The sequence below is a fragment of the Myxine glutinosa genome, chromosome 1 (genome assembly GCF_964187855.1).
Source record: "Myxine glutinosa chromosome 1, kmMyxGlut1.1, whole genome shotgun sequence".
Lineage (NCBI taxonomy): Eukaryota > Metazoa > Chordata > Myxini > Myxiniformes > Myxinidae > Myxine > Myxine glutinosa.
Genome location: NC_136261.1, coordinates 150530808 through 150555744, shown reverse-complemented (window position 1 = coordinate 150555744; position 24937 = coordinate 150530808). Strand labels below are relative to the sequence as shown.

The 24937-nt window shown below is 50.3% G+C and overlaps 1 protein-coding gene across 4 annotated transcripts in view; it reads left to right on the top strand.

The window, feature by feature from the left end:
• The first annotated feature begins 8662 nt into the window (after positions 1–8662).
• TNPO3 (transportin 3) overlaps positions 8663–24937 on the top strand; it is a 190622-nt gene continuing 174347 nt past the window's right edge. For 3 of the 4 annotated variants that reach the window (XM_068119730.2, XM_068119715.2, XM_068119722.2), the window contains exon 1: positions 8663–8968. In XM_068119730.2, the coding sequence (XP_067975831.1) occupies positions 8852–8968 (117 nt within the window). In that variant the 5' untranslated portion in view covers positions 8663–8851. Of the gene's footprint in view, positions 8969–18855; positions 18894–24937 lie in introns of those variants that run through there. The other variant, XM_068119749.2, reaches the window with a different exon arrangement.

Here is a 24937-nt window from a genome sequence, read left to right as displayed (position 1 = left end):
TATGCACATTATTTCCTAAGCCATTGGGACCCGAAAATAGAGCAAAAAAGTGACAGCCACAATTTTAGGGCTAAATTTTCGCTAAATTTTTAGGGCGTTCAGAATCATTGGAATCTCCCGTGATGAAGCTACCTCCGAGGGCCTTTCACTTGCTCACCGCAGGCAGGTTGGTGGTCTTTCCATCTTCTACCGACTCCTCTCTGGCCTTGCTCCTCCAGCTCTCTCTGGGCTCTGTCCCCCAAATATTCCTGCAGGTCGCAGAAGATCGGCCTGCAACCCTCTTATGGTTTAACTGCCAAAATCAAGACTCTCTGCTCACCTTCACTCCTTCATTCCTCTTTTCTCACACCTCTGGAACAAATTACTCCACTCCCTTCAATCCCACTCCTCCCTCCAGGTCTTTAAAACAGCTGTTCACCACCATCTCTTATCTTCTCCCATCCAAAACCTTGATCTGTTCTACCCCCGCTAATTTCACCCCAAATCCACTTTTTTGAAATACCAACTTCTTTCTGGAAGTCCTTGGTGCCCTTGTGTTTATACTTCTCCCACCCCCCCCCCTTCCCACGCCGCCTCCCCCCAAGCCCCCTCCCTCCCACACATTCCCGATGTCCCTCACAAATGTTGTGTTTATGTGCTTCCCCTTCTCTCCCCATCTTGTCGACCGCTCCCCTTTTTATACACTTTGTTTGTTTGTCTGTTTGATTTTTTTTTGTGATAAATGTTAGCTCTTTCACGAGCCTCGATTATGTATACAAAAAATAATAATAATAATAATTTGACATCTACCATACAACAACAACACAACAACATGCATTTTAAGGCCATTTTCCCTGCTAGGGCGGGGGTTAGCCTTGCGGTCCCCATGACAATCTTCTCCATTTTGCCCTATTTTCTGCATCTCTCCTTGTTAACCCCCTTGCCCGCATTTCTTCTTCCACCATCTTTAGCCAAGTCTTTCTCGGTCTTCCCCGTCCTCTACTTCCTTCTACATTCATTTCCATCACTTCTCAACCAATCACTTTCATCCTTCCTCAACACATGACCAAACCATCTCAACCTGTTCCTCTTCATCTACCATGAACAGTAAAATAGCCATATTTCAAAAACCACTTGGAAATGGTAGCTAAACTTCAGATTTGTTCATATGAATGATTGAGGAATATTTGCTAACAATTTGAAGTGAATCTGAGACCAAAATGCATACATAAGGCATTTGTTGACTTAAGGTGGATGACACAATGGCATTTTGTTTTTAAAATTGACAGTGTAGCGGTTACCGCTGGATGCACACAATCGCCTTGCACCGGCCAGAACACGGCCAGACGCGCCTCTCCCGGGCATGCCCGGACTCACTGTTCCCGGGCACGCCCGAACCTCCCGGGCACGCCCGAACCTCCCGGGCACGCCCGGTCTCGTCTTTCCCGGGCATGCCCGCTCTCCCCTTTCCAGGGCTCGCCCAGAGCGTCCGGGCATGCCCGCTATCGCCTTTTCAGGGCTCGCCCAGAGCGTCCGGGCATGCCCGCTATCGCCTTTCCAGGGCTCGCACAGAGCGTCCGGGCATGCCCGCTATCGCCTTTCCAGGGCTCGCCCAGAGCGCCCGGGCACGCCCAGCCTCGACTTGCCAGGCCGCAGCCAAACACGCCCGGGCAGGTCCAGACTCGCCTTTCCAAGGCTCGCCCTTGACACCCGGGCATGCCCGGTATAGCTTTTGCCGGGCAAACTTCCCGACATAAATGTGTATATATATTGCTGCCCGATAAACGGGCTTGTCAGAATACCTGAGCTGTTTTGTTTCAATAAAGCAACTCGGACGAATTCCGTCTTTGGTCGCGTCAATTCTTTCGACTCGCGTTGGAGCGCAGTTCCTTCATTGGTGACCTACTGACATGGATACGGCAGTGACGCTTAAACTGCCTACCTTCTGGGAGGCTCACGCCGCTGTTTGGTTCGCTCAGGCGGACTCTCAGTTCGCCCTGCGAGGCATCACCGCGGACGACACCCGCTTCCACCATGTTGTGGCGGCGCTCGATTCCGCCACCACGGCCCGCGCCTTGAGCCTCCTCGAGCACCCGCCGGCTGCTGACAAATACGACGCGCTGAAGACACTCCTCCTCGACACTTTCGCCCTCTCACTGGCAGCACGCGCACGGCGCCTGCTCGCTCTGCCCGAGCTCGGCGACACGCGCCCGTCAGAGCGCATGGACTATATGCTCTCGTTGCTCGGTGAGCACTCTCCGGATTTTCTGTTCCGCGAGCTGTTCCTTCGCCAGCTGCCTCACCCGGTACGCCTCGCCCTGGCTGGCACGTTGATCACGGATTCCCGCGCCCTCGCCAGGGAAGCCGATAAGATCTCCTCGGCGGGCGAGCACATCGGCGCGGTTACCTGGAGCCCGCCACCGTCCGAGGCGACGCCCACGACGCCCGAGCGCCCTGCGCGGTTGGAGGCCGAACTGCCGGTGCAACTGGCGGCTGCCACGCCGCCACCGCCCGCTTCCGACACGACGGCCGGGGCCTCCACCTGACCGTGCGTGGTGTTATTACCACGCCAGGTTCGGACACAAGGCTCGGACGTGCCGGCCCCCGTGCACTTTCGGCAGGTCGGGAAACGGCCGGGCCGGCGTTCATTCCCAGCCATGAGCGCCGGCCACTTGGGCAACTTGCTGTTTATTCGGGACAAAGCGTCTGGGCGGCGTTTCCTGTGTGACACCGGCGCCCAACTGAGCGTCATACCCGCCTCCGAGCAGGACAGGCGGGATGCCGTTTGCGGCCCCTCTTTGGTCGCTGCTAATGGCTCGGCCATACGCACTTTCGGCCCACGCGTCGTCACCCTCTGCTTCGGCAGCCAGCGTTTTCAATGGACTTTTGTGACGGCCTGCGTCCCCATGGCTTTGCTGGGCGCCGACTTCCTCTGCGCGCACGGGCTGCTGGTCGACGTCAAACGTCGTCGCCTTGTCAACGCCGAGACCTTCAGCTCCCTGGCGTGCACGATGAGCAGCTCCGCACCGACCGAACTGGCGTGCGCCCTCCCGGCAGCGAACGAGTTCACTCGCCTGCTCGCGGAATTCCCAGCCCTCACGCGGCCGACGTTTTCGGCCATCGCGGTGCGGCACGGGATCGAGCACCACATACCCACTATGGGCCCGCCGGTCTACACCAGGGCCCGCCGCCTCGACCCGGCCAAGCTCGCCGTGGCGAAGGCCGAGTTCGACGCGTTGGAGCACCTCGGCATCGTGCGGCGCTCCGATAGCGCGTGGGCCTCGCCACTGCACATCGTGCCAAAGCCGGGGGGTGGATGGCGCCCGTGTGGTGACTACCGCCGTCTCAACGACGCTACCACCCCCGACAGGTACCCGATCCCGCATATTCAGGACTTTTCCGCCCGTTTGGCGGGACGGGTCATCTTTTCGAAAATTGACCTGATACGGGGCTACCACCAGGTACCTGTCCGGGCGGCCGACGTCCCGAAGACGGCCGTCATCACGCCGTTCGGCCTGTTCGAATTTTTGCGGATGCCGTTTGGCCTCAAGAACGCGGCCCAGGCGTTCCAGCGCTTGATGGACGGCGTGCTGCGCGACCTGCCGTTTCTTTTCGTCTATCTGGACGATATCCTCGTCGCCAGCACGTCCCGCGCCGAGCACCTCCTCCACCTCCGAACACTGTTCGGTCGCCTCAGCGAGCACGTCTTAATTGTCAACCCGGTCAAATGCCACTTCGGCGCGACGACCGTTGACTTTTTGGGCCACCGCATCACCAAGACCGGGGCCGTGCCGCTGCCGACCAAGGTCGAGGCCATCACCACGTTCCCGCATCCCCGTTCCATCAAGGCCCTCCAAGAGTTCCTCGGCATGGTGAATTTTTATCACCGATTCGTGCCCCGCGCTGCTCAGCTCATGCGGCCCCTTTACGAGGCCCTCCGGGGCAAGCCGGCCAAGCATGACATTGTTTGGTCCGCGGCCATGGACGCGGCCTTCGCCAGCGCCAAACGGGCCCTCGCCGACGCAACGCTGCTGGCTCACCCGGTGCTCAACGCGCCCATTGCCCTCACTACGGACGCCTCCAACTACGCGGTGGGCGCCGTCCATGAGCAATGGGTGGACGGGGTTTGGCAGCCACTCGCTTTTTTCAGCCGGCAACTCCGGCCGAACGAGTTAAACTACAGCACGTTCGACCGCGAGCTGCTCGGGCTATTCCTGGCCGTTCGCCATTTCCGACACCTCCTGGAGGGCCGCCCGTTCACGGCTTTCGTCGACCACAGGCCGTTGGTCTACGCAATGGCTAAGGTCACGGAGCCGTGGTCGGCCCGCCAGCAGCGCCACCTCTCCGCCGTGTCGGAGTTCACCACGGACATCCGGCACGTCGCCGGCAAAGACAACGCCGTGGCCGACTGTCTTTCTCGGGCCAGCGCGAACGCGGTCCACCTCGGCGTGGACTTCGCGCTCATGGCGGCCGACCAGACCACCGACGCCTCGGTGCAGGCACTCCGTGCGGCGGACACGGGCCTCCGCCTGGCCGACATTCCCTTCGCGGGCACCGTCCTGCTCTGCGACGTCTCCCAGGTCCAGCCTCGCCCCATCGTGCCCGTTTCCTGGCAGCGCCGCATCTTCGCCTCCATCCACGGCCTTTCTCACCCGGGCCGGAAAGCTTCTCAGAAGCTGGTGTCGGCGCGTTTCGTCTGGCACGGCCTTCGACGAAACATCCGCGACTGGGCCAACGCCTGCACGGCCTGCCAGCGGGTCAAGGTCCACCGCCACACCCAGGGCCCGCTGGCACCTTTCGCCGTGCCTGAACGGCGTTTCGACCACGTCCACGTGGACCTGGTGGGTCCCCTGCCCCCCTCGCGGGGGTTCACCCACCTGCTCACCATGGTGGACAGGACCACCAGGTGGCCGCAGGCCGTGCCCCTCGCCTCCACCACCACCGCCGACGTGGCGCAGGCGTTCATCGCCACCTGGGTCGCGCGCTTCGGCGCACCAGCGGACATCTCGTCCGACCGCGGCCCACAGTTCACGTCTGAGCTTTGGGGCGCGGTCGCCCTTTCGTTGGGGGTCACGCTGCACCGCACCACAGCCTACCACCCCCAAGCCAACGGGTTGTGCGAGCGGTTTCACCGCTCCATGAAGGCCGCACTCATGGCCGGCCTTCAGGACGACGGTTGGGCCGACCGGCTGCCGTGGGTCCTTTTGGGCCTTCGCACGGCCCCCAAGGAAGACCTCCAGGCGTCCGCCGCCGAGCTCGTCTATGGCCAGCCGCTCCGCGTCCCGGGCGAATTCGTGCCCGACGCTACCAGTCCCTGGGCCGCCGCTCGCCAGCGCTCGGACCTCCAGGAGGCCGCCCGACGATTTGCCCCCGTGCCGACGTCCCGCCACGGTGGCCCCCAGTCCTACGTCCCCCCGGCGCTTCGCACAGCGGAGTACGTCTTTGTGCGTCATGACGTGCACCGGGGGCCACTCCGGCCGCCGTACGACGAGCCCTTCCGGGTCCTGCGACGGGGCGACAAGTCTTTCATCGTCGACTTCGGCGGCCGGCCGGACCGGATTTCTGTGGACCGCCACAAACCGGCGCACATGGACGTCGACCGACCACCACGGTTGGCCCTTCCTCCGCGGCGAGGCCGCCCCCCGTCCACAGTTCCCCCCGCTCGACCACCCACCACCACGTCGGACCCCTCCCCACGACCCTCCAGGGGTCGCTTCAGCCGGGTCATCCGGACCCCCCTTAAATTGACCCTGCCGGTGCAGGTCGATTCTGGAGGGGCGTGTGTAGTGGTTACCGCTGGATGCACACAATCGCCTTGCACCGGCCAGAACACGGCCAGACGCGCCTCCCCCGGGCATGCCCGGACTCACTGTTCCCGGGCACGCCCGAACCTCCCGGGCACGCCCGAACCTCCCGGGCACGCCCGGTCTCGTCTTTCCCGGGCATGCCCGCTCTCCCCTTTCCAGGGCTCGCCCAGAGCGTCCGGGCATGCCCGCTATCGCCTTTTCAGGGCTCGCCCAGAGCGTCCGGGCATGCCCGCTATCGCCTTTCCAGGGCTCGCCCAGAGCGTCCGGGCATGCCCGCTATCGCCTTTCCAGGGTTCGCCCAGAGCGTCCGGGCATGCCCGCTATCGCCTTTCCAGGGCTCGCCCAGAGCGCCCGGGCACGCCCAGCCTCGACTTGCCAGGCCGCAGCCAAACACGCCCGGGCAGGTCCAGACTCGCCTTTCCAAGGCTCGCCCTTGACACCCGGGCATGCCCGGTATAGCTTTTGCCGGGCAAACTTCCCGACATAAATGTGTATATATATATTGCTGCCCGATAAACGGGCTTGTCAGAATACCTGAGCTGTTTTGTTTCAATAAAGCAACTCGGACGAATTCCGTCTTTGGTCGCGTCAATTCTTTCGACTCGCGTTGGAGCGCAGTTCCTTCAACAGCTCTTTATTTTGCTCTTGTGCAGACAAAGGCACATCACTGTTATGTCACCTTCACTCCTTCATGCCTCTTTTCTCCCGTCTCTGGAACAAACTCCCTCACTCTCTTCAATCCCACTCCACCCTCCAGGTCTTTAAAGCAGCTGTTCACCACCATCTCTTATCTTCCCCCATCCAAAACCTTGATCTTTTCTACTCCCGCTAATTTCACCCCAGATCCACTTTTTTGAAATACCAACTTCTGTCCTGGAAACCCCCCCCCCCCCGTCCCACGCCTCCTCCCCCCAAGCCCTCTCCCTCCCACACATCTCCCGATGTCCCTGCTCTCAAATGTTGTGTTTGTGTGCTTCCCCTTGTCTCCCCATCTTGTCTACCGCTCCCTCTTTTTATATATTTTGTTTGTCTGTTTGATTTGTTTGTGTGATAAATGTTAGCTCTTTCACGATCCTCGATTCTGTGTACAAAAAAAAGAAGAAAAAAAAAGGACTTCCAGGAAAGAAGTTGGTATTTCAGAAAAGTGGATCTGGTGTGACTTAATGGGGGTAGAAAAGATCAAGGTTTTGGATGGGGGAAGATAAGAGATGGTGGTGAACAGCTGTTTTAAAGACCTGGAGGGTGGAGTGGCATTGAAGAGAGTGAGGGAGTTTGTTCCAGAGGCGGGAGTAAAGAGGAATGAAGGAGTGAAGGTGAGCAGGGAGTCTTGATTTTGGCAGTTTAACCATAAGAGGGTTGCAGGCAGATCTTGTGCGACCTGCAGGAATATTTGGGGGACAGACCACAGACAGGGCTGGGGGGCAAGGCCAAATAGGAGTCGGTAGAAGGCAGAAAGACCACCAACCTGCCTGCGGAGAGTGAATGAGTGAAAGGCCCTCACAATCGGCTTCATCGCGGGAGATTGGTATCAGATATGAAGCTTGTGGCCAAGTTTCATCAAAATCGTGTGTTTGGTTCAAGCGATAATGACTGAAGTATTTTCAAGATGGCTCATGCCTCACTCACTCACTCACTGACTTACTGACTTAATTACTCACTGACCGACTTACTCACTCACTCACTCACTGACTTAATCACTCACTCACTGACTTACTCACTCACTCACTGACTTACTCACTCATTGACTTACTCACTGACTTACTCACTCACTCAATGACTTACTCACTGACTTAATCACTTATTCAATGACTTACTGACTGACTTACTGACTCACTCATTGACTTACTCACTGACTTAATCACTTATTCAATGACTTACTGACTGACTTACTCACTCACTCAATGACTTACTCACTGACTTAATCACTTATTCAATGACTTACTGACTGACTTACTGACTCACTCATTGACTTACTCACTGACTTAATCACTTATTCAGTGACTTAAAGACAGACTTGCTGGCTCAATCATTGACTTACTCACTGACTTACTCACTCATTCAATGACCTACTCACTGACTTACTCACTCACTGACTTACTCACTCATTGACTAAACTTACTCACTCACTGACTTAGTACTTACTCAATGACTTACTCACGTACTCACTCATTGACTTACTCACTTCCTCACTCATTGACTTACTCACTTACTCACTCACTCACTCACTCACTGACTTACTCACTCACTCACTCACTGACTTACTCACTTACCTACCTACAGACACTGCTCGATCCCATAAGCTCACCGGACTAAAGCCAGGTAAGTTAAACAGAAGGCGGTGTCCATCTCACCAAAAATGTGGTCTTTTTCCCACGGTATCAGTTCAGTTGTAAAGCGAAGTGAGACCCATGTTGCTTCGACAGCTGATATATGAATATCATGATTGTTTGTGACAGCGAGGTGTTTCATTTGTAAGTTACACAATGTAACTACCGAGGTGAGATGTAACTGATGAGGATTAACTGATGAGGTGAGATGGACACAATGTAACTACCGGTAGTCTTTTTATAAATAAAAACCGAATATTACACACGATTGCATTTAATGCAAAGCGATGACTGATCCAAGAAGATATAAATTAAATACGTGAACGAATTGAGGATTATGAACCTCTTTAAACAGTTAGTTTTGCCAGATGATTTCTGGCGGTGTATAAGCTGAACACATACTTGTTTTTTTAAAGTTTTTTTAAAACTCCTTTGAAAAATGTCTGATATATCTTGGGAAAAAATGAGAAATACGAAACAACAATACGTGTACATAATTATAGCTGAGGAAATATCCGTTCACGAAAATCAATGGAGCAGGCACATTGCGGGCCTATTCGGGGTCCTTAAGCAAACCGGGGTGTGGACTTTCAGTAGGCCTGCGTGTTAGAGATCTTTGCCCTAGTAGTAGTAACATTCAACGGTTGCTCGTTGTAGCTCGAGCGTGTTCTGTTCCTTCGCTTACAACTGTCTGTGTTCTCAGCCTGTCTCGTAGTTTTTCTTTCGGCTGGGCCCGGCATGGAGGGCAAGCCCCCACTGGATATGGTGTTGCAGGCGATCCAGGCCCTGCATCATGACCCGAGCCCCGCCGGAAAGGAGGCGGCCTCGGGTTGGCTAGACCAGTTGCAGAGATCGGTTAGTACATGCTTACCTCCATGTGTGCCGCTATGCCCTTGAACGCGTTGGCGCTGCGAACGATCTGGTAAAACTAAAAGCGGCGGCCTTGCTCTTAAATATCAATTATTTGGTCGTTAATTTAAATATCATTTGAGACCTGAACATTGGGTTCCCAGGTTGGTTGCGAAGGGTACGTACCGTGCATATGTGGAGGAAGCAGTGAAAGGTACAGCAAACATAATATTAATCGTTGTAATTGTATTCAGAGGTGCCAGCAATGTATTCTTTATTGAAGATGGAAGGTGGGGGGAGGGGGTGGTGGTTCTCAATGTTACCTTGGGGGGGGGGGGGGGGGGGGAGGCGGGAGGCGGGAGGCGGGAGGCGGGTGTCTCAATGTTACGTTGGGGGGGTGGTATCAATGCTACCTGGAATTGCAGGGGGGTAGGAGAGTTATCAATGCTACCTGGAATTGCAGGGGGGTAGGAGAGTTATCAATGCTACCTGGAATTGGAGGGGGGGGTTATCAATGCTACCTGTAATGGGAGGGGGGGGGGCATCAATGCTACCTGGGAGGGGGGGACATCAATGCTACCTGGGAAGGGGGGGGGGGGGAGATCAATATGCTACCTGGGAAGGGGGGGGGGGGGGGAGATCAATATGCTACCTGGGAGGGGGGTGGGGTGGCATCAATATGCTACCTGGGAGGGGGGGGGGGCTGCATCAATATGCTACCTGGGAGGGGGGGGCTGCATCAGTATGCTACGTGGGAGGAGGGGCGGCATCAATGCTACCTGGGAGGAGCAGGGGTTCTCAATGCTACCTGGGAGGAGCGGGGGTTCTCAATGCTACCTGGGAGGTGGGGAGAGGGTGGATCCTCAATTCTACCTGGGAGGGGGGGGGGGGGGCTTCGTAATAATACGAGAAGTGAGGAGGGGGCTTCGTGATAATACGAGAGGTGAGGAGGGGGAGAGGGGGGGGGGGGGGAGTGAATGTTACCTGGGATGTGATGATGTGGGGGGGGGGGGGGTTCTGAATGTTACCTGGGAGGGGTGGAAAGGTGGGGGGAGGTCCTCAATGCTATCTGGGAGGGGGGGGGGGGTATCAATACTACCTGGGAGGAGAGGGGGTTTTCAATGTTACTGGGGAAGGTAGGGGGGGGGGGGGGTGTTCTCAATGCTACCTGAGTGGTGAGTGGCTTATCAATGCTACCTTGGAGGTGAGGAGGAGGGGGGTGGGGGGTTGTCGGTGTCACCTGGGGGGGGGGGGGTTCTCAATGTTTGGGGGGGGGTTCTCAATGTTTGGGGGGGGGGGTGGGGGATTTCGATGTTGTCTGCCAAGTAATAAATCGCTAGTTAAAAGTCGTATTGGCAGAGGTGTATTTGTAGAGATTGTGGGAGGCTCGGGACCCTTCCTGTTGCGTCCCTGCTTGTAGTTGTTGTGTATCCTTTAGGTGCGTCAATTGTTGGTCTGCCATTCGTAACAGTTTCGGCAGCACCAATGCCTTCTCAGGGTTGATTGTCCATGCTCTATCCTTTTTAAATGCCGAGCGTCAAGCAAGGAAGCAGCACGTACCATTTTTAAAGCCTTTGGTATGACTCGGCCAGGGTTTGAACCACCGACCTCCGAGACTCAGAGAGGACGATCAACTGTTACGCCACTGAAGACAAAGTCCGTTCTGTTCCATTAAATATGATTTGCGGCCATTGTACTCCAATGAATGTTTCAATTTCATCTCCCAGTGTCGTCTTTGCTTTACCCTTGCTTCTTCCCGAGCCTTCTCGACGTTGCGATTTTGTAATTCCAGTTCTGCACCGGTTGTCGTTCTTGTTGGTGCATATCCAGCCCAGTTCCATATCAGCTTTTTCATTGTCACCAGAACATGAAGGAATTTTGTTTTCTGTCTGATCTATTGGTTTCTCGATTTGTCCCCTTTGGTTTTACCAAGACAATCTTTCCATGGTTCTTTGCATGATGATCAATTTTTACTCCATCATTTTAGTTTGAGATCGTGTGTCATTGCCACCATTGCTGGGACCACACACTGATTGTAAACTTTCCTTTTCAGACACAGCAGTTTCCCAAATGCTGCCTGGATCTATTGTCAAATTTATATGTTAATTGTGAGAACTTGTTTTTGTTATTAATTAGATTAATGAACAGGATTAAATAAATTGATGTATGTGGGAAAATTACACATCCAGACCAGGAATCGAACCCAGGTGCTCTGGTGAACCCGGAAGCATTGACGGAAAGAGTGGCAATCATATAGGTGGGAAAATTGCATGCTTGGGAGGGGTCACCCAGATAGCTCAGATGGAAGAGCACTGGTACGGTTCACCAGAGGACCTGGGTTTGATTCCTGGTCTGGGTGTGTAATTTTCCCCATATATGAGGGTCGCCCAGACAGCTCAGATGGAAGAGCACTGGTACGGTTCACCAGAGGACCTGGGTTCGATTCTTAGTCTGGGTGTGTAATTTTCCCCATATATGAGGGTCGCCCAGATAGCTCAGATGGCAGAGCACTGGTACAGCTCACCAGAAGACATGGGTTTGATTCCTGGTCTGGGTGTGTAATTTTCCACATATATGAGGGTCGCCCAGATAGCTCAGATGTCAGAGCACTGGTACTGTTCACCAGAGGACCTGGGTTCGATTCCTGGTCTGGGTGTGTAATTTTCCACACATATGAGGGTTGCCCAGATAGCTCAGATGGCAGAGCACTGGTACAGTTCACCAGAGTACCTGGGTTCGATTCCTGGTCTGGGTGTGTAATTTTCCACATATATGAGGGTCGCCCAGATAGCTCAGATGGCAGAGAACTGGTACGGTTCACCAGAGGACCTGGGTTCGATTCCTGGTCTGGGGTGTAATTTTCCCACATATAATTATGAGGGTCACCCAGATAGCTCACATGGCAGAGCACTGGTACGGTTCACCAGAGGACTTGGGTTCGATTCCTGGTCTGGGTGTGTAATTTTTCCACATATATGAGGGTCGCCCATATAGCTCAGATGGTAGAGCACTGGTACGGTCTTCCAGAGGACATGGTTTCGATTCCTGGTCTGGGTGTGTAATTTTCCCACATATATCAATTTAATTGTTATTGTTATATCAATACTACTTCAGTAATCGATGTTGAAAAAATTTGCAAGTTGTCATATTATGTTTTATGAAGACCATGCTGATTGGAAACAACAACAACAACAACATGCAGTTTAAAGGCCATTTTCCCTACTAGAGCAGGGGTTAGCCTTGTGGCCCCCATGACGATCTTCTCCATTTTGCCCTATTTTCTGCATCTCTCCTTGTTAACCCCCTTGCCCGCATTTCTTCTTCCACCATCTTTCGCCAAGTCTTTCTCGGTCTTCCCCGTCCTTTACTTCCTTCTACATTCATTTCCATCACTCTTCTCAACCAGTCACTTTCATCCTTCCTCAACACATGACAAACCATCTCAACCTGTTTCTCTTCACAGTATCAATCACAGGCTCTATTCCCATCATCTTTCGCAATTCATCATTTGTCTTCCTCTCTCTCAACGATACTCCGCACATCCGTCGAACCATTCGCATTTCCACCCTTTCCAGCCTTCGTTGCTGCTCTACGTTCATTACCCATGTCTCGCTCGCATAAATCATAACACTTCTCACATGCAGCATACACCTTTCCCTTCAGCTTCAACGACACTCCCCTCATCATCAGCACGCCACTCAGTTCCCGAAACTTCTTCCATGCACATCTCACTCTACCAATCAATTTAATTGTTATTGTTATATCAATACGACTTCAGTAATCGATGTTGAAAAAATTTGCAAGTTGTCATATTATGTTGGATGAAGACCATGCTGATTGGAAAGGTGTAATATAAAGCTCATAAATTTAATTTGGGTAATAAAGGCCACAGTGAACTTCACGTGAGACCGGAACACATTCTAAGTGTTTGATCACAAGTTGGTCAAACACTTGGAACATGTCTTTCAATCCTGATAAATCTCTCTGTCTCTCTCTCTGTCTCTCTCTCTCTCTCTCTCTCTCTCTCTCTCTCTCTCTGTCTCTCTCTCTCTGTCTCTCTCTCTCTCTCTCTCTCTGTCTCTCTCTCTCTGTCTCTCTCTCTCTGTCTCTCTCTCTCTGTCTCTCTCTCTCTGTCTCTCTCTCTCTGTCTCTCTCTCTGTCTCTCTCTGTCTCTCTCTCTGTCTCTCTCTGTCTCTCTCTGTCTCTCTCTCTGTCTCTCTCTCTGTCTCTCTCACTCTTTCTCTCTGTCTCTGTCTCTCTCTGTCTCTGTCTCTCTGTCTGTCTCTCTGTCTGTCTCTCTGTCTGTGTCTCTGTCTGTCTCTCTGTCTGTCTCTCTGTCTGTCTCTCTGTCTGCCTCTCTGTCTGCCTCTCTGTCTGCCTCTCTGTCTGCCTCTCTGTCTGTCTCTCTGTCTGTCTCTCTGTCTGTCTCTCTGTCTGTCTCTCTGTCTGTCTCTCTGTCTGCCTCTCTGTCTGCCTCTCTGTCTCATCTGTCTCTCTCTGTCTGTCTGTCTGTCTGTCTCTCTCTGTCTCTCTCTCTCTGTCTCTCTCTCTCTGTCTCTCTCTCAGTCTCTCTATCTCTCTATCTCCAAAATGACCGTCCGGCAAACCTACCATGCATTCTCTTAACAGTCTTCTTGAGGAAGTTCAGTCATTCAAACTCCTCGGTATCACTATCAGCCATGATCTTTCCTGAGCAAACCACCTTTCAAAGTTGGCCTCCAAAGCCAGCCGCCGACTGTGCATCCTCCGTCGTACAGCCCTTCCTTGGCACACCTGAACTCATGTCCACATACAAATCCTTCATCCACAGCTTGATGGAGCACTGCTCTCCTTTCTGGCCTTGCACCCTCTGCTCATTCTGTGCTTTGCTCTCCCACTGCAGATGTATGCAGGGCACACACGGTCCATCATCAACTCCTTTTAGTGAAACTAACTAAATCCAGAATCGCTGCTCACCTCCACTCTTTTATTTCTTGTTTTTCCCACCTGTGGAATCGACTTCCACACTCTTCCATCTCATTCCTCCCTCCATTTTTTCAAGACGACTGTTCACCACCATCTCAGATCGTCCCTAATCCAAAAGCATGATCTTTTCTACCCTCTTTTACCCACACCCCAAGCCCACCTCCTTCCAAATTTCCACTCTTTCCTTCCTGAGAGTTTGCTTCTGTATCTATATTGTCCAACCCGTCTGTGTGCACCCTCCGTACCCCTCTTTCTTCCACATATCCCTTATATTGTCCAAGTCTCCCTCTATTTTCTCCCTCAACCCTGCTGTTGGTGTGTTTCCCCCCTCTTTCTACTGTTACTTTTGTTCTGTTGAGTCCTGATTCGTTCTATCGGATACAAAAAAAATGCTATCAATGAATGCCTAAGCTATGTTTGTACAAGTGTGCAGTATAGTGGTCTCAAATGATTGGTGATATGATAGCTTGTTGCCTATTGCTATATTTAGCTATGCCAGTATTAGTGGCATCCACCTTGGGGATTCTAATATGCTTACCCCGGTGTGACGTTGTCAACTACAAAGGTACAATAAGGTTGTGATTGATGACCATGATATGCAGAATTGGAAGACCTTGATAATCCATACGAAGCTTGTTGACTATGTGTGATGTGGTGAGAGGGGAGAGTAAAGGTTCTGCTTCACCAAACATTCTGTGACCAAACCTTTGTTTATTATTATTTTTTGAATGAAATCTGTTGGCCAAGCAGTTAAAATGGAAAGGTAGTGTTGTGGAATGTAAAACTTACAAGGCCGCTGTGTTGCCTTTAAGGTATTTAGTTAACTTTCTAAATGTCATTTGTAAATAATTTAAATAATTTCTAGTGGAAAATGAGAAGTGAATAGCTTACGTAAATGCTTTACAAAGTCTTTTGTCAGATTTGTATTCGTTTCACTCATGTGATGCAATGATGTCACTTCCTGTTTGGTCACTTCCTGTTTGGCTCTTCCTGATGCTTCTGAGGCAAGAGATATACATGTGCTGCATGCTCCCAGTGCAATCCATTTGCATCCATTGTCAATCATCGTAAAGCAATGCTGTAAGTTGGTTTATTTGACATTGGACATGTTAGGGTTCATGTGTGGGTGATTATTTCATTGAAAATTACGATTTATAAGATGTTTTAGGAACAGTTTATTTACAATTGTGTATGGGCTCACAGCACTGCCATTGCCCTTGGAGGCTGGTTCCGAAAGTACAATATTCTTATTTACATCTTTGTACAATGGAAGAACGACACTGAATGTATTTTTTAAATTGTTTTATTTACAGTTTTACCACAACATCTTGATGGAGAAGAGTGACAGTAAATGGTGAAACTTACTATGACTCTGTCTTCATTAGATATGGTTTAGCTTGGTGTTGAGTCGGTTCCAACACTGCACGAGAACATTATAGTAAAAAAGCAGCAATCGATGTTTTGAAGTGGTCGAGATGGCATCAAGAGATGGCGGCAAGTCATCTGTATCCAGTGCTAGGAGCAGCAAAACATCGTCATCTTCGGGAAGTGTGGCCCGTGCCCGGGCCAAAACAGAAGTTGCCAAGGTGAGAGCGTCATATGCTAACCAAGAGGCTAAACTGAAAATAGAAAAGGCTGCGAGAGAAGCAGAAAGGATCACAAGAAATGCTCAAAATCAGTTGGAAACAGTGAGAATAGACACAGAGTTGGAAGTGCTAATGCTACATCGAGAAGCTGATGCTTCAGTGGTGGAGGCACAAGTGCTGGAAACTGCCGAAGCAATTTATACTGTAGCTGAAAATGAAAAATCAGAATCGGAGAGGGTTAAAGTTGAACGCACCAATGATTACGTCCAATCACAAATTGACCTTCAGTATCGTTCATCCTCCCCACTCTTATCGGCCTTACCTGTCGCTTCCCCATCCCACGCAGTATCACATGACAGCTTCGTGACATGGTGTCCACCTGTGGAAGACATTTCACAATTACAACCTATCAACAACAAACAAAAGTCTGAAAAAGCTGACTGTGTACGTACCTGTTCCGATTAAAGTTGAGACAAAGTCTGAGATCAAAAGAACAAACCCCATCATAAACGTACATGCTCAGTCATATGTTCCCTGACATATTCCTCCAGCTAGCAGACCACCTCTGGCAGAGCCTTTGGCACAGTATTTGGCATGACGGGACCTTGTCAATTCAGGACTGTACCAATTCGATGATAAGCCGGAAAATTACCATGCATGGCACTCCTCATTCATCAATGCAGCTGGCGAAGTTCAGCTGACAGCAACTCAATAATTGGACCTCATGACTAAATGGCTGGGAAAGGAATCTGGCGAACAGGTGAAACGCATACGCTCAGTGCATGTCAGCAACCCTGATCTGGCCTTACGCAAAGCATGGGAGAGATTACGTGAGTGCTATGCTGCCCCTGAAATCATCGAACAGTCACTGTCTCAGCGTTTGGACAGTTTTCCTAAGATTAAAGCCAAGGACCACTCCAAATTACGTGAACTTGGGGATTTGCTTATGGAGATCCAAGGCGCCAAAGAAGACGGATATCTCACTGGCTTAGCATATCTGGACACTTCCCGTGGAATTGGACCAATCGTGGACAAGCTTCCATATGGGCTTCAGGAGAGGTGGGTGTCTTCTGGGTCATCGTACAAAGAATTGAACGACGGTCGCTTCCCTCCCTTTAAGTATTTTTGCAACTTCGTGTGCCATGAGGCCAAAAGGCGAAATGACCCTAGCTTTATTTTTCAAAGCAGCACCACAACACCCACAAAACCAGACAGATCCATTGTGAAGAGTTTTAACACCAACAAACTCGTCTTAGTGCACAAAACGGATGTTTCTACAACCAATGATGACCCTAACAAGAACTGCCCATTACACAATAAACCCCACCCTCTTAAAAGATGCAGAACCTTCAGAAACAAACTCCTCGACGAAAGAAAGGCCTTTCTCAAGGAGAAAGGAATATGTTTCAAATGCTGTTCTTCGATCTCCCATCTTGCCAAAGACTGCAAGTCCTCTGTGAAGTGCTATGAATGCGACAGCACCAATCATGGTGTGGCCATGCATCCTGGCCCATCACCTCAAACCTTCAAGGCTCCTCCACCGTCACAAGAGAACGGCAGGGAGAGAGAAGTTCATTCTAACACGGCTTTTGTCAGAACAAACTGCACAGAAGTTTGCGGTCCAGGTCAGTGGAGTCGCTCATGCTCAAAGATCTGCCTCGCAAAGATATATCCAGAGGGTTCCAAGGACATGGCCATCAAAGCCTACGTAATTCTGGACGACCAGAGCAATCGCTCATTAGCCAGACCAGAGTTCTTCGAGATGTTCAGTGTGGAGAGCAAAACATTCTCATACCATCTCAGAACTTGCTCTGGCATCGTGGAAACATCCGGCAGGAGGGCAGAAGGATTTCAGATCGAGTCACTCGACGGCAAGGTTCTCATCTCTCTCCCACCACTCATTGAGTGTCCTCAGATCCCAAACAATCGGTCCGAGATTCCAACGCCAAGCGCAGTTCTACACCAGTCTCATCTCCTTCACATTGCCAAACATATCCCAGAACTGGACCCAGAAGCAGAAATACTCCTGCTACTTGGAAGAGACGTCCTTCGGGCACACAAGGTCAGGCAGCAGGTCAACGGACCAAATAACGCCCCCTTTGCCCAACGTCTGGATTGGGCTGGGTAGTTATAGGAGAGGTGTGCTTGGGTAATGTACATAAGCCGACAGTCAACACGTTCAAGACCAACGTGCTGGACACTGGTTGCCACTCAATTTTTCAACCCTGTACAAGCTTCATGCATGTCAAGGAAACGCAACAAAGCTTTAACAGGCCTGGCAAAGCACATGAGAGGATGCTGGGACAGACAGTGTTCAACTGTACTGAGCATGACAACAAACCTGCTCCATCAGTGGAAGACACCATCTTCTTCGAGATAATGGACAAAACGGTACAGAGGTACCTCAGTGAGCAGGGATGCAGCTGGGAATTCAACCCACCACGTGCTTCTCATATGGGAGGCTCTTGGGAGCGCATGATCGGCGTGGCCATAAGAATCCTTGATTCAATGTTTCGACAGCAAAACGCTCGCCTGACTCACGAAGTGCTTTGCACATTAATGGCAGAGGTCACAGCCATCATGAATGCACGACCACTCCTATCTGTTTCTGCGGATCCGGAAAACCCCTTCATACTCTCACCGTTGATGCTCCTTACACAGAAATCAGGAGTTCCACCTCCTCCTGGAGACTTCTCGGAAAAGGACCTGTACACAAAGCAATGGAGACAAGTTCAGGCTCTTGCAAACCAGTTCTGGACCCGTTGGAGCCGTGAATACTTACCTTCCTTGCAACAGAGACAGAAGTGGACAGTGCCTCGCAGGAACATTCAAGTTGGAAGCAGACCGCCCGCAACTGCTGGCCCATGGCCAGGATCATGGCCACATTCCCTGGAAAGGATGGACATGTAAGAAAGGTTGAGGTGAAGACAACTGACCAAGGCAATGTCAAAACCTTTCTGAGACCAATTGCAGAAATTGTTCTACTTCTGCCGAAAGACTGATCAAGAGACTTATATGTTCTGGACCCGCATAAGTTCTTAGTGACCTCACATAGATCAGGCGGGGAGTGTGTTGCCTTTAAGGCATTTAGTTAACTTTCTAAATGTCATATGTAAATAATTTAAATAATTTCTAGTGGAAAATGAGAAGTGAATAGCTTACTTAAATGCTTAACAAAGTCTTTTGCAGGATTTGTATTAGTTTCACTCATGTGATGCAATAATGTCACTTCCTGTTTGGTCACTTCCTGTTTGGTCACTTCCTTTTTGGTCACTTCCTGTTTGGCTCTTCCTGATTCTTCTGAGGCAAGAGATAGACATGTGCTGCATGCTCCCAGTGCAACCATTTGCATCCATTGTCAATCATCGTAAAGCAATGCTGTAAGTTGGTTTATTTGACATTGGACATGTTAGGGTTCATGTGTGGGTGATTATTTCATTGAAAATTACGATTTATAAGATGTTTTAGGAACAGTTTATTTACAATTATGTACGGGCTCACAGCACTGCAAATTGCCCTTGGAGGCTGGTTCCTATAGTGCAATATTCTTATTTACATCTATGTACAATGGAAGAACAACACTGAATGTATTTTTTGTATTGTTTTATTTACAGTTTTTACCACAATATCTTGATGGAGAAGAGTGACAGTAAATGGTGAAACTTACGACGACTCTGTCTTCATTAGATATGGTTTAGCTTGGTGTTTAGTCGGTTCCAACTTCTTCCGGACTTCCGGTCCCTCGGGCGATGAGGCTTGCTTCGATCTCTCCACGGCATTGAAGTTTGAGTGTTTTCCCATTCGTGTCTTTGTCGGGTTTCCGCTGGTTGTTTTGTTGTGTGTGTGTGTTGTTGTGTGTTTCTGTTTAGTTTTGGTTTTGTGGTTGTTGCGGAGTTGTGTGTGATTGGTCGTTTTTTTTATTCGCGCCTCGTGCGCGGCCTGGTCTTTCCAGGCTCCCTTCCCCCGTCGGTGTTTTGTGAGTGTAAGTTCTTTCCTTCATAGTATTTGCTTGTTTCTTTGATTTTCTTTTCTCCCCCCTGCCTCTCGCGGGCATCTTACCCTTTGTCCGGCGTTTTTTTAAAAACAGGACAAACGGACAGACAAAGAATTATATATTGATTCTTTCTCTCCTCCCGGACACGTGCTTGTTCGTTCTCCTCCTCGTCTCGACTTGTGCCCCGCCCCCTCTATCTCGTTTTTCTTCCGCCTCTGCTCTAGGGCTGTCAGCCGATCCGAGACCGGGACGAAATCCCGGCGGTTTCGGCTTTCGAGACGGTCTCGGGACGGTCCCGAGATAAATTGACTGACGCAATTTCTCGGTAAAAAAATCCCGGTTAAAATTCCAACTTCTTGCAGATATTTTCCATAATAGAGGCATTTATTGAGCCTTGCTTTCATTACTCTGCTTCTGCACAAGCATCATTTTTCGCAAGTGCAGCTGAACTGACACAAACGATGATAGATAAAGTAAACTCACTGTTCCAGGATTTTCCCCTTGTCAACAAATAATGCACTGCAAACATGCCGCTGCGCCATCGCAATGACCCGCCGCTGCGGCTCAACTTCAGCTGAGATTTATGGGCTGTGGCTGGCGCGGCGAAGCGAAAAATACTTTGATAACGAGAGGGGAAAAAGAAAAACAAATCCCGCCCGACCCGGGAGCTGGGCAGTATCTCGGCGCAGGTTGTTGAAGCCTAGCGAGCGAGTAAATAATTTGACTCGTAAATAGGTGGTACTTTCAAATAATTGATGTTGGTTGAGATTTATTTCAAATCCCACATAATGTGTTGATGACTTGATGTTTACAGTTTGTCGTTTTTGATTGCTGTACATAACTTAAGTCATATTTATAAGCCTATAATGCATTTCGGATTGTACACGTAATATATAAAGTACACTATTTCCTGACATCGCTTTTCGCTCTGCTTTATGTTGTCATTATCCATCGTGTTAGACTGAAAAAATGAGTTTAATGTTCGTTTTGTATGAATTAACTTCAAGATCCCAGAATGAGTTTACATTCAAACTTTTCAATGGCTTTTTTAGTTAATTTGTTTCTATCTTGGCGTTTAAGATAACGAATATGATAAGACAGCATGGCGATAACAATTGTGGGGGGGGGGGGGGGGGGGAGGGGTTTGGTTTGACGGTTTGAATGTGAAAGTATTTTGGTTATCTTATCTCCACTTTAGGCCTGATAAGTTGATTATGTTTACTATAGTCACAGAGTCAAAATAAGGAGGGGGGGGGGTGGTGGGGTGATCACTACACCGCCTGCTTTATAATTTACTAGCAGAAGTACCCGGCATTGCCGGGCGGGGGAGAGGAGGGGAACGGGGGGGGGGGGGGGGGGGGCGAGCCCCTTGGCAAAGCGAGTGATTTTTTTTTTTTCAAAGCGTCATCACGTGATCGCTCTGAGCGAATCAGCGCCCACCTGCTCTGATGCCGTTGATTCCGTGCACTGAAATGCGCTGAGGTAAATATTGTTGTGGATATGAGAATGTTTTTTTAATTTTATTGTTGTGGTAAAATGTTGTTGTAAAAGGTTGTTGTAAAATATCACCCCTCCTCCCTCCGTTTGTGGTTGTATAAAGGTCAAAGGGCGTTCCCGTAGTTAGTCCATAAAACATACATGCAGGACACGATATATCTTTTTTGACAGTTATATCCTTATTATGTGTATTAGTGTAAGGCTGTGTCTTCCATTAATTGAAATACTCCATTGCACCAGTGAAAGAGATAGATTCCCTTCATTCCCACTCCCAACACTTCCATTCCCCCCTTCCCGTCAATTGCAATTCGCATTGCCAACTGCATGTTGGGCGGTTTTCCCTTCATCCGCCATTGACCACGAGGCAGGGTTGGGGGAAGGAAGGCGGGTCCCCACCTCGTCAGAGAGGGGAGGAGTGAGCCGGCCCCACTCGACCAACCATGAACAAGGGGTTTGGCTTGAGAGGGCGGGGAGAGAACGTTTGGGGGAGGTTCGCAAAGGTTGAGGGGCGGGGCCTATATAACCCACGGCGGGGGTGTTCCCAGGAGAGATGCACTCTGAGTTGGTCTGAGTCGGTTGCCAGAGGGAGTTGGTGGTCAAGGGAGAGTCGTGAAGAGTCAGTCAGTGGAGTCGGTGGTCAGTTGGTTGCGGTGAGGAGTCGGTGGTGAAGGAGTGAGAGAACCAAGAAAGAGTTGAGGGTTTGGACCAGACGAGTCGGACAAGGCCTGGCAAAGCACGCGACGTACACAGCAGCCAAAACAGCAGCGTGGGGCCTGGCCTGAACGGCGGCTGCTAAACGCGCCGGTTGTGCTGCGGGACCCCCTTGGACCTCCCTCTCCCTCCAGCCATCCACCTCCTGCCTTTCCACCCTTCTTGTATACGTGAGTTTGTTTTGTTTGTTCTGTCCCTGGGTATTTAATTAAGTCTGTAGGTAAGCTAGTATTTTCCCTGTGTCACCTGCGTCTTATGTGTTGTAAATAAACTTGATTGCTCCTTTTTGCTTGTGTGTGTAAATAATAAACCCCATTACTCGTCTGTACGTCTTCTCGTTTTATTCCTTTTCCTCTTTGCATTCGTCGCCTTTGTCTTTTCCCTATTGACTAGCTGTGGTGCGATCCGGCCAAAGTCCTGGGTGAATCGGGTGAGTCAGGGATCCTGTAACGGTCACGGCGGCCATTCCGCTCGGCCCACCATAACATCAAAGTCGTGTCCGTAACAATATGAATAAAAAATATGGATCGTCAAATATTTAAGTACTCAACATCAGAAATGAATTTTTTTCATTGTTTATATATTGTAATGAAATTCCATTATTTTTGAAGCCTTATTTATTAATTTTTTTATTTTATTTTTTTAAATTTATGTATTACTTTGTCAGGAACCGAGCCGACCCGAGATCCCGTTATGAAAATTGAAAATTTATCGAGACGGTTCCGAGACGGGATTTTGAATCTAGCTAACAGCACTACTCTGCTCCTTCTTTCTCAAATCCACGTTCTCGCTTGGAGACTTTTCCCAGATTGTTTTTCATGGTTTTCATGGTTCTGTTTGGATATTGGTGGAATATGTTTAAACCGCAGCCGTGATGCTGACGTTGCCCTTTCCCCTCCGAATTTCCATGTTTTAAACGTTTCCCAGTGTGTACCCTGGTCAGAATAGGTACACCGTATCCCTGCGTGTCGTAAGAGACGACTAAGAGGGTTGGCGTCAGCAAGGGCATCCGGCCATAAAAACATTGCCTCAAAAAAAGAGAACCATGACAATTACAAGTACATATGGGCAGGGTACAGCCCGAAATGGAGATCGGTTTCTGAGGTTTGGGACATGGAATGTAGGGACAATGACAGGGAGATCAGGAGAAGTGGTGGAAGTATTGGTCAGAAGAAGAGTGGACATATGTTGTGTGCAAGAGACGAGATGGAAGGGAAGTGGTGTGAGAATGGTGAAGGGTAGGCAGGGACAGAAATACAAGTTTGTGTGGCAAGGGTGCCTGGAGGGTGTGAATGGTGTTGGTGTCCTGTTTTCTGAGGAGTTTGTAGACAGTGTGGTGAGCTTGACTAGAGTGAGTGATAGGTTGATGATGGTGAAAATGATGATTGGAAAGCTCTTGGTGAACGTCATCTCGGGATATGCTCTGCAGGTTGTTCGAAGCGATGAAGAGAAGGACAAGTTCTGGTGTGCGGTAGAGAAGCTGATGGAAAACGTGAAAGATGAGGAAGTTGTTGTGGTGGGAGGAGACCTAAATAGACATGTGGGAAGGAGTATGGACGGTTTTGAGGGAGTTCATGGGGGTTACGGATATGGTGTGAGAAATGGAGAAGGTGAAAGGATTTTGGAGTTTGCTGATGGAGCTGATTTGTTGATTTGTAATACTCAGTTCCAGAAAGAGGATAATAAGCTTGTTACATACTCGTCAGGTGGGTCGACGACAACCGTTGACTACCTGATGGTGCGTAGGCGAGATAGGGGGGCACCTCCGGGACACAAAGGTGATCCGGGGGGAGGAGGCTGTTTCACAGCACCACTTGGTTGTCTGTGACATAAGGGTGAAGGGTGCGAGGAGAGCTCGGCAGGTGAAGTACCAACCGAGAATGAAGGTGTGGAGGTTGAAAGAGGTGACAGTAAGGGAGGCATTAAAAGAGAGGCTGAGTAGGGTAGAGGATGATGTGGTTGAGCTTGAAAGTGGTTGGATGTCAATGAAAGCTAGTCTGTTGGGAGCCGTTGGTGAGGTATGTGGATGGACAAAAGGACCACCGAGGCACTTGGAAACATGGTGGTGGGATGATGAAGTTGGAAAGAGGATTGACGAGAAGAGGAAGAAGTTCAAGGAGTGGCAGAAGGCGAAGGGTACGGGAGCAGAAACAGCAGAGCATGAAAGTTATAAGGCAGCCAGGAAGGCTGCAAAGAAAGAGGTAGCAAAGGCGCAGGAGGCATGTAGGAAAATGTTCGGAGAACGCTTGGATTCGGAAGAGGGTCAGAAAGCAGTATTCAGGATTGCAAAGCAGATAGCGAAAGAGAGGTGTGATGTGATGGGTGTGAGTTGCTTGAAGGATGAAGTGGGGCAAATCGTTGTCGACCCAGATGGAATTAAAGGAAGATGGAAAAGATATATGGAAATGCTGTTGAATACAGAGAATGAATGGGATGGCAACATAGAGAGTAACCCAGTTTTAGGACCGGCAGAGAAGATAACTAGAAGGAAGTTGAGGAAGTGATAAAAGCAATGAAGAGTGGAAAAGCGGGAGGGCCGACGCCCGACGGGAGTTGTGGGAGATATGTTGAAGGCAGCATGAAGTTGGGGTGTGAAGAGAATGACAGAGATCTGTAATCTGGTGGTGAAAGAAGGCCGCATTCCAGTGGATTGGGAACTGAATACCCTCGGCCCTCTATACAAGGGGAAAGGTGACCCTCTGGAGTGTGGCTCGTACCGAGCAATAAAGTTATTGGAGCATGGAATGAAGGTATTGGAAAGGGTGTTGGAGAGGAGGATAAGGAAGAAAGTGAAGATCGACGAAATGCAGTTTGGATTTATGCCAGGAAGAGGAACGACAGATGTGCTTTTCATTGTGAGGCAGTTGCAGGAGAAGTACATGGAGAAGAGGAAGAAGTTGTTTCTTTGGTTTGTTGATCTGGAGAAAGCATTCGATAGGGTTCCACGCAAAGTATTGACATGGGCATTGAGGAAGTTAGGAGTGGAGGAATGGTTGATCAGAGTAGTGATGGCAATGTACAAAAGAGCGCGCACAGCTGTAAGGACGAAGGGCGGGAACAGTGCTGAGTTTGAGGTGAAGGTGGGAGTGCATCAGGGGTCGGTACTAAGTCCACTACTATTTGTAGCTGTGATGGAGGTGCTGGCTCAGAACGTACAGGAGGGTTTACCGTGGGAGGTGTTGTTTGCAGATGATCTGGTGTTGATTGCGGAAAGTATGGATG